Source organism: Clytia hemisphaerica, unplaced genomic scaffold (assembly GCF_902728285.1).
Source record: "Clytia hemisphaerica strain Z4C2 unplaced genomic scaffold, Clytia hemisphaerica genome assembly, whole genome shotgun sequence".
In the NCBI taxonomy this organism is placed as follows: Eukaryota; Metazoa; Cnidaria; class Hydrozoa; order Leptothecata; family Clytiidae; genus Clytia; species Clytia hemisphaerica.
Genome location: NW_027104615.1, coordinates 942,868 through 952,949, shown reverse-complemented (window position 1 = coordinate 952,949; position 10,082 = coordinate 942,868). Strand labels below are relative to the sequence as shown.

At 35.0% G+C, this 10,082-nt stretch overlaps 1 protein-coding gene across 1 annotated transcript; it reads right to left on the bottom strand.

Moving 5' to 3' along the window:
• Positions 1-498: 498 nt before the first annotated feature.
• LOC136824601 (nuclear receptor coactivator 5-like) lies at positions 499-5,513 on the bottom strand. Its single transcript, XM_067080587.1, has 7 exons — positions 5,223-5,513; positions 4,666-4,807; positions 3,869-3,967; positions 3,390-3,554; positions 2,696-2,895; positions 2,047-2,430; positions 499-1,755 (listed from the first exon to the last, which is right to left on the bottom strand). Exons 1-7 carry the CDS (start codon positions 5,491-5,493, stop codon positions 1,670-1,672), a joined length of 1,347 nt encoding a protein of 448 aa, XP_066936688.1. The 5' UTR covers positions 5,494-5,513; the 3' UTR covers positions 499-1,669.
• Positions 5,514-10,082: the final 4,569 nt, after the last annotated feature.

Below are 10,082 nucleotides of genomic sequence, written 5' to 3'. Positions count from 1 at the left end.
AAAATCACATTTTTTGCAATAACTCAAGAACTTCTTTACATTTCGTAATGAAATTTTCAGGAAATGTATATCAACTATTAACATTTCTAAAAATAAAAAAAAATTCTAAAAATAACCAAAGACGGGGGTAAAATCAGCCAGGGGGTAAAATACTTTATTTTGCTTGTGTCAGGTTTTCTGAATAGTCGGCTTGACCTATGAAGTTAGTTTTTTTTTTAAATGACTAATATTTAGAAAAGGTCTGGAATGAGTGAAAAAAAAAATTAAAATTTTTTTCCAGGGGGTAAGAAACTGAAAAAAACCCTTTTTTGAGATTAAAAATCAGGAAACCAATTTTAAATTTTTTTAATCCATTCATTCAATGCACAATCATGTAAGGAAACTTCCCTGAAAATTTCAAGTCTGTAGCTACTCTCAATCCTAAGATATTTCTGACAAGGTGTTTGCGAACCCCCGGAAACGCGTTTTGAGAAAATCAAAGAAAAAGACAAAAATGGGTATCATTTTAAGCTGGAAAGCTCTTTTCAAAAAATTTCTTCACTGAATACTCATCAAACCAGTCAGGTTTCATAAGTTAAAGTAAAACATTTCACAAAAATTAATAAATTATCCAAAAATCAACTAAAACATGTTGCGCTAAAGTTACGTCAATATAGCAAACTTTGCGGTAATCTTGCGATAACATCAAATTTGGGTGAAAACAGCCACATAAGTGTGACAAAATGTTCATTGAAATTCCAGCATGACTCTCTGTAGACATGGAAACTTTTCTAGTGCACATTTTTATTCACATAGACTTGAATTGACAATGAGCTGGCTTGATCGAAGGCGGCGCCTTCGCTTCGGTTACCGCCTAGGCGGTTATGAATGGCTGGTGTCAGATGAGAATGTGTGTCTCCAGAAGTTTGGTCCAGTTCATTATAATGCACATTTCTATCTCTGTTACATCATGTTGTGCTTGGAAATATCTCAGTTAAATTTAAATCCACTACAAAACATTATGTGAGCCACGAAAAGCACATTGTCTTATGCTCAAAACAAAATGCCGACAACTTAAATGTTTTTCGCAGAAATCCAGCAACACAACCAATGTAGAGCAACTTTATAGATTCTGTAGAGTCCATTCTTCATTTAAATAAATCATTTCAATCAAAGAGATTAAGTTTTGATCTAAAACTTGCCAAGAAATCTGTAGAATCATGCTTACAGCTTGCTTTTCAGCTGGTTTTGATGTGTTGCACTACTGCAGCTACCATCTTTAATTTTAAGGATTACGTAATGCCACGGAAAATAATATTTTGACGCCCGAAAAGGGCGTAAAAAGAGCTTTCTTTTGGCGTATCACATTGCTATGTTTCGGCCGAGATTGAAGAAATAAGTCCTTAGCAACGGGATTTTTTCTGTTGCTAGGGCGATTTTTCAAGCACCCAACAGGATAAAAATGCTCACTGCGGCCTGAATGATAAAGATATAGCTCTGAAATTTTCAGAAGATGTTCAGAAAAACCTAAGGATCTCAAAACACCCAAAAACCAGAATTCGACAATTTTTTCGATGATTTTTTATTTTTGGGTAGACTACCACCTTAAGTCTTGAGCAAAAGTTTTTTTAGTACTCTTTCAAAACTTTCCAGAAAATATGATGCCAATTTATTGTCTCTGGATTCATTTTTATTGATCGCCATTAGCAGCAGGTACTGGTTCTGCTGACTTTTCACGTGTTTCTGTAGCAGGTTTTACAACGGAGCCAGCAATTTCTAAAAGAATAACAGAAAATATAGAAATGAAGTTAAATTGTAAAAATTAATAAATGTAGCCAAATTCATTGTAATAAGAAATACCTGAATGACTTTCTCCATATTAAATTTTCTAAAGAACGCATCATCTTTACTACTTCAAATGACCAATTATTAAAGTATCTTATAAAAACTCCGTCTCATTTGTATTAGATTTCATGCACTCACATAGCCATCAAATATCAAAAACAAACAAATATAAAAAACAAGATCAAAGTAAAACAAAACAAAATAAAGGAAAATTGTGCTTACCTAACTGTTCTTTCTCACGTTTCAATTTTTCGATCATTTCATTCAGCTCCTCAGCTGAGAGTTTTTTGGTCTCTGAGCTCCTTTCGCTCCCCTGACTACTTATACTTCCCCTATCATCATAACCACCTACCCGTTCCTCACTCCTGTAGGCTGGTTGTTCCGTATGCCGAGGAGGTGGGTAGCTATGTTGCCCACCATAGCCTCCGTATGCAGGTTCTGGTGGGTACCCTCTACCGTAATCTGCACGAGGAGGGGGTGGGTAGTTATATGATGAAGGGTAGTAAGAAGAAGGGGGAGGAGGCTCCCTACTCAAGTCTTTGAGGTATTGGTCGAAATTTCTAGCCACAAAAGAGAGAGCATCTTTGAGCGGCATGTTACGGTGTTCTGCATGTCATCAAAAAGGTGTTGATGGTCATCGAAAATGAGTGAAAAATGAAAAAGAAGAAAAACGAAAAAGTCGGTGAGAAAAATGTCCGTGGAAAAGTTGTTAAACCTGAAATATAATATTCAATTTTAAGTCAGACAGCACAAGTCACTCTGCTTGCTTAAAACATGATTTTAAAAGCTCTTCTCAATATAAATATCTTCAAGAGAGTTCGAAAGCTTTAAACAGTAGAGGAAAGTATCTGAAAAAGATGGACAAACAAACCTTGTCTTGCACCATGTAAAACATTCAGTGTGCACGATTGATGGGTGGCGTTTTGAGAGCTGAGAACAATGGCGTACAGAGTACCACAGCGAGCGATTCGATCGACAACTTCAACTGTGGATAAATCGATGGGTGGGTAACCAATATTGCAAACCAGGCCAATACTTCGCAAACGACTCTCCACATCTTCTGCATAGCGACTGAAAAGAATGAATTGACGATGAAAGTTCAAATTTAATGAGTTTTGAATGACTAAAAGGTACTTTCAACCCTTGATCTCAAAATCTTTAAAATGTGAGGAACAATCAACGAGTTTTAAGGAACTCTCTGAACTTTGGCTCAATCTAATGCAATATGCACTATATATCTATTTCAGTCTGCACCAGAATTAGTTTTATGGTGTGAGATGCTAGGCAATTCGATCTGCCTAGCCAGGGTGCAGTATGCAGTGCTGACGAGTCTTAATAAGGAGGAAATGCATATGCTGGCTGCTCTGCCACCCAAATCTCCTGAAGGAAGATAGTTGGACAGGAATTCTTTAATTTTCTTCACGTACAACAATATATCAAGACTGTCTTCCAGTGAAAAAACACCTACAGACCTGTTTGCATACATTTATCTAAGTAACCCAACCGTTTCATACAACCAGTCTAATAACGAAATCTCGCCCAAGAAAAAATACAAGACGCAATACCTATCTTCCTTCGACAATGCAACAACTTCACAATCAATAGCAGGTCTTGGAGCAACACGAGGTGCTGGAGGGTGATAAGCATATGGATCACGTGGTGGGTAGTTGTAACCACCGGCGGCTGATGGAGGCGGTGCACGACCATATCCCGTGTCTCTTTCATAAGGTCTGTGAAAAAGGAAAAGGTGTGAGAAACATAATCTTCTGTAGAGAACATTTAATTCATAAATTCCTTGTTATTCCTTCCGTCTAAAGTCTGTGTCAAAAAGGTGTGCATTTATTTTTAACCGAAACTTACCAAGTGTTCGTCATATAGTAAAAAAATTGGTAACGTTGGAAAGATATTCAAATATCCGCTTATATTTTCCACTCATTTGTTTTCCAAAGTCCGTTCAAAAAGTGAAAAATTAAACTTTAAAAAATATTAATTCCGTCAAAAGAAGTTTCATCCTTGTGAAAAGTATCAAATTTTAATGGTTAACCTGTCATGATACCCAGGACCTCTTCGATATTCTTCATATCTTGACATTGGCGAAAGTGATCTTCTTCGATCACCACCACGACCTTCTCTGCGTGGTGATCTGGTGGAGTGAAAAAGGACATGGTTTTGATAAAACTTCAATAGTATATTATTTACCGATTTATCTAATGTTGGCCTGACTAGTATGTTGCGAGAACATTTTTATATTCAGGGAGTGCAGTGAATCGAAAAAGGAATTTGTCATCAAACTTATTATAGATGCAGAAAGCTTTAGAGGGAACTCCACACCCGTATTTATATTGTTTCCTCCCTTTTTGAAATTTCACGACCTCCCACTATTTACAGTGGTGGTCTATCAACCTTTTAACTACACAAAAATTTCAACAGTAGATTGATGTAAATGGCAGCGCAGGCAAAACTTTTGCTAACCAATATGGGTGCATTGCACCAAATCTGTACCGTGGTTTTGAAAACAAAACAAACTGTCTTCAAAAATCTGGTAGAAAGACAGGCATATGTGTGATGGACGGGACGTCCCGTCCATAACAGATTTTTGCTAATATTACAAAGAAGAAATATACCTAAAGCTCTAATACCTGACACATCCACTTTAATGATAATTTGAATACAGTTTGCCTTGTTTACAAAACCACGGTACAGATTTGGCGCAATTCACCCATATATGACAGAGATGTGATACATTTAAACAAAATATTATTAACCCTCCTACCTTTATTGGAGGTGATTCACACCATGAAGAATGGACTGAGTATTCGAGACCTATTAAAAAATGCTTACCTTGACCTATCCCTCCTTTTTTTGCGTGATGCTTGTTCGCTAAATTTGCGCATATCATCTGGTACAACTTCTTCTTTGTCTGGTGGTTTTTCATATTTATCTTTCAATTGTGTCTTTCGACGCAAACCAGCCAAGTTGACATCTAGAGGTCAGAAAAAAATTAGCATATATTTGGCGCTGTTGAGTGTTAAAGAAACAAAATAACTTAAAAGGTTCATAACTCTAAAGAATTTAGGTCCCTTTCCTGAGACCTAAGTACCCTACAAATGCAAGATCAAAAGATCCCCCTTGGATTTAATAATTACATAAAAATTATTGAATCGAGTTAGCAGTTTCCCTTTGAAGTTGAAAGTACCCTTATGAAATTTCAGAAAAATTCCGTCTCCTAAAGGCTCCTGCAGGCAGAGAATGGGGGATGAAGCTATTATGATAAGAATAGTCAATCTATCAAACATCTGAGGAGCCTAGTATTCAAAAATTAAAAAAATTGTGAACTTTCAACTTTAGGATAATGGTAAAGAAAAAGAAGTATAGGAGCACATTCTAAAAATACATACCAACTCTTTTGCCAAGGATCATCTTGCCATGCATCGCTGTAACAGCAGCATCCGCATCTTTTTCACGAACAAATTGCACAAATCCAAAATTCTTGTGTAAAGAACAACTTTCTAATTCTCCAAACTTGTTGAATATTTCTTCAACTTCTGTTTTCGAAGTTTTCTCAGTGTTCAAGTTTCCAATGAAAACTCTTCGACGCATTGAAAGAGAGTCATTACTGTTTGTATTTCTACCAGCTGGTATAATATTTCTTGGCGGGCTTCGCGACATGCTTTTAAAGTTAAACTTATCTAAAATTGAATTCATGTATAGAGAGAATGTTTGATTGGTTTGATTTATATATTTAGAAAAATTCAAAAAAATAGAAAAAAACGTATATTATAAAAATATCAGTCCCTTTTTGTTTCATCTTTACAGCAACATTTGCTCTCCTTGATGTCAGATCTCTGATCTTAACCATTATACAATTGATTTTCAAGGTGTTATCCAGACTTTGTCAAAATCATAAAAATTCTAAAAAGAGGAGGGAAAACACTTTTGGAATTTTAAGGGGGACTGAAAAAGAGTGGGTAGAAAATCTTGTTCAATAAAATTTTTTTTTGAATTAAGGATGGTTTCAAACAAAGATAAGTGCAGTATAGTCAGGAGATTATTTGGAATAAGCGGGGGGTTTGGAAAAAGTCTCAAAACTTAATAAGCAGGGAGGGGGTTGGAATAAAAGTGTCCTAGGTGGAAAATTTTCGAAAAGGAGGCTAATACAGCAGAATCAGGGCAAAACGGGGGAAAAAAAATCCCAAAAATCAATAAACGGGGGGGGGGGGGGTTTGGAATAAGAATGTCCTGGGCAGAGAATTTTTTGAGAAAATTAATTAGCGCCCCCACCCTGGCTATTAGGTACCCGAGAGTAGTTCAGTAAGTTATTAAGGAACCTCTCTTGCTCAAAGTACGTCTAAATAAATAGTAAAAGTCAACTCTTCTTAGGCTTAATTAACTTTTCTGTACATAACGTTCATCATATAGGCTATGTTACAAAGACTCTAGGCCTGCCTAATACAATGAGTTTTTTATCTTGTCTAGTTTATCAACTAGTTTTATGAATTTGATACATTTTGCCAATTTAGTACAAGAAACTTAATTTACGTTGTGTTAGAATGAGAAAAACTTGTTTTCATTTTCAGGAGTCTAAAGTGTGGTACATAATATAAGTGATTAATAAGAGGAATGTTCTTCGAATAAAAACATCCAGGTTTTTGGGCGCTGGGTTGGTATCCTGGACCCTGACCCCCCCCTGCCAATTTTCTAATGAGTGAATGATACATTAATGCTATTATTCAAAAAATGCAAAACTTTTTTCTGTGTTATCTCCAGACAATCCACAAATCAAAGCCAAAGATCTGAAGCAAGAACCCCTTACTGCAATGACAGCAAAGATTGATAGTATCACAGATTAAAAACATAGTAAGCATGAGATAGTATCACAGATTAAAAACATAGTAAGCATGAGGGGTATTAAGCCCCCCCCCCTAAAAATCTTAAGGGCTCTTAAAAATCTCTAACTATATAACCAAGGTTATTAAAATAAAGAATACAATAATATGAATCTGATGGCAGAAATTACTTTTTAACAGATACAGTAAGATATTCAAGATACCAATAATGTTAGCTAGTCAATATGAAAACAAAGGTTGAAAAAGCAACATACTCCATCAAGAGTTGTAGAAACAGAGTTTTTGCTTCATTCAAATGAATGGAAATATAATAATTGTTGAGAAATTTACAAATAAATGGAAAACACTCTTTTGCAAAATTGCCAAATCTTTCAAGCCCGCCAATGAACACATCTGTTGACGGTATTCATTATCTAAGAATTCACTTTAGTTCCATAATCCTTTTTTATTTCTCAGCCTAGGCCCTTTCTTCTCCTTCATCTAAATTTACATTTTCCATACATCTCTAAAGTATCAGGAAGGTATTTTAGGTATTTTTTTCCCTATATTTTGAATCATTTTATTGATGTGATGAGATATTATTATGATGATTTTTTTTCTTGAATTCACTGATATAAAAGTGCAGATACCCCTGGATACCCAGCTACCCTTCTAGTCCTAGCACCTATCATCTTGCCTTAATCCATATTTGCACAGGGTAACACCTTTGGAATTTATCTTCAGTCTCCGTAATCCAGACTGCAGCTATGTGGATATTTTTATGGCTAATAATAATTCTCTTTAGATTTAGGTCAATGATAGATGTAGGAATTTGTAAACATAACGATATAATACCCACTATTTTCTTTTGCTTTGGGTGATAAAAGAGAAGAGAAAAAAACATATAGTAAGAAGCCATTTTTTAGTGCTCTACAGTACATGATGATCGGTATTTCTTTGGAATTCTATGTTTAGATTTTTCTACCCAGCCCTGTTGCTATATACGATGTGTGCGTCCTGTTGCTTGAAATCGAAAGCAAAACCAAAATAATTTAATGCACACTGCCATTTGCGTAATATCGATAAAGTGAAAGGAAGTCCTGACTGAAATGGGTCAGTGTTTGAAGTCCGGCAAAATTTCGGGGAACTTCTTTAAATTAGTTTTCAAGGTTGGCTTGGCTCAAATTTTTTCATTTATGGCTCAAATTTTAGGTAATTTCTCATAGTTTTTGAAAATGTTAATTTCATTAAAAAGTGCTGTGTTATTTTCAAGAATGTTATTTTCATTCGAACGTTCGAAATTTAAAATTAGAATAGAAAGATTTGAAAGTTCAATTTTGAACGCAAGGAATTCGAAACTGGAAGTAAAATGAGTCTAAAACAAAAACTAAGAAATGAAAATACAAGGCTTAGGGCGGACAAACGATTATTGAACCTTTCATAATGATTCCTGAAAAAAAATTATATAATTTTCCTCAAATCCATAGAAGTAAATGTCGTAAGTTTGTACGCTTGAAGTGTTTGAGTAGATCTCTAAAGAGGCTCGGTCTTCCTGTCGACCTGAGCAATTGTCGAGGTTTCGCGAGGTTTACATTTACAAATTGATTATGAATCTATTTTAACTCGCAATAGACCTTTTCGCCTTTCCATCCGCCATTTTGAATTGTATGCAAAAACACAGGAACGAAAAGCTGTGGTTGGATTTAGTTGGAAAATATGCAAAACATATGCAAGTTTATACAAATATTAAAAAGACAACAAAGCATCTTATAAATAAATATCATAATCATTAGAACAATAAAAGATGGAATTTCCTAATCCAAAAAGAAATATTTACAGAACAACGAAAGCCTTTTAGAAATTTGTTCTTAAAGACATAGCATATTCTGTTTTCATGCCATTAAAACATTCCACGAAGACGGAGTACACACATCAAACTGAAAGCAGTTATTATGCAACGTCACACATTATCAATGTTTTGATTTGATCATTTGGCAGCTCTATTCCCAGGAGAATAATTTACTGTCAGCCAAATAAGGATTATTTTTTACCTTAGCTGGTGATTTTTCAGCTTGAGTTTATGTCTTTTTATGTCTAATGTTATGGTTTTTTGAAGCACAAGATTTGGATTTGTAAATTCTGTAATTGATAAAACCGGACACAAGAACACGGAGAACACAAGATTTGGATTCTGAAATTCTGTAATTGATAAAATCGGACACAAGAACACAGAGAACACAAGATTTGGATTTGGAGATTCTGTAATTGATAAAATCGGACACTTAAGAACACAGAGAACACAAAATTTGGATTTGGAAATTCTGTAATTGATAAAATCAAACACAAGAACACAGAGAACACAAGATTTGGATTTGGAAATTATGTAATTGATAAAATCGGACACAAGAACACAGAGAACACAAGATTCAGTCATTACCATTTTAAAATTTATTTTTCCCATCGCGGACACAAGAACACGGAGAACACAAGATTCGGATTTGAATTCTAAAATTTATCAACTTTGAATTAGAATACGGAATTAAATAGCCTGAATCTTTGATAATAAATAGCCTGGATCTTTGAAAAAGTGGATAGACAATGAGATTTGAGCTTTACTTCTTCACCACCACTGAATTTAATCTTTCTTCTACAAGATTACACTTTAATATGATGCCAATTATGCATGTAAGTTTTATAATAATACTTTCTTATTTGCATACTTTCTAAGTTGATTTCACCACGGCAATTCCGCCACCATAATTCTTGAATACAATTCAAGATGGCGGATGGAAAGGCGAAAAGGTCTATTTCTAGTGTGTGACCCTATAAATATTTTGCTTGCAACTTGCAAATGGAGTGACTTGCCTGGGTCGCTTTGCAATTATTATACATATATACACTAGTTTCACAGAAAGTCTTAGCATAGATTAAATTACCAGAAAAAGTTGTCCAAAATGCAATTCTGGAAAAAAAAGTTATTTCATCATACACCATCCTGCAGTGCCAAAATGCGTATCAAAGATTAATGCTGCAAAAGCGCTGTAACGTTTACTTGACTCCCAAGCAAAAAAATTTGCCGCAAAACTTCTAAAGGGATTCATGAAAAAATAACCCAGCGCTTTTTAATGAAATTTTGAGAAATTGCCTAAAATTTGAGCCATAGATGAAAAAATTTGAGCCAAGCCAACCTTGAAAACTAATTTGAAGATCAGCTTCCCAAGAAAAAGATCTACAGGGGAGGCGGACCCCACCTAGATCCGCACACCGCCGGATAGGCTATTTCCCGGAAATTTTGCCGGACCTCAAACAATGACCCATTTACATGTATGTGCGGAATTATTTTTACTTTAGCGTACAAACAAGGCCTTAAAAATTGAAGCACTGTCTCGGGAATTGAATGACAAAATTTGGTTGGTTGATATTTGGCTGCTG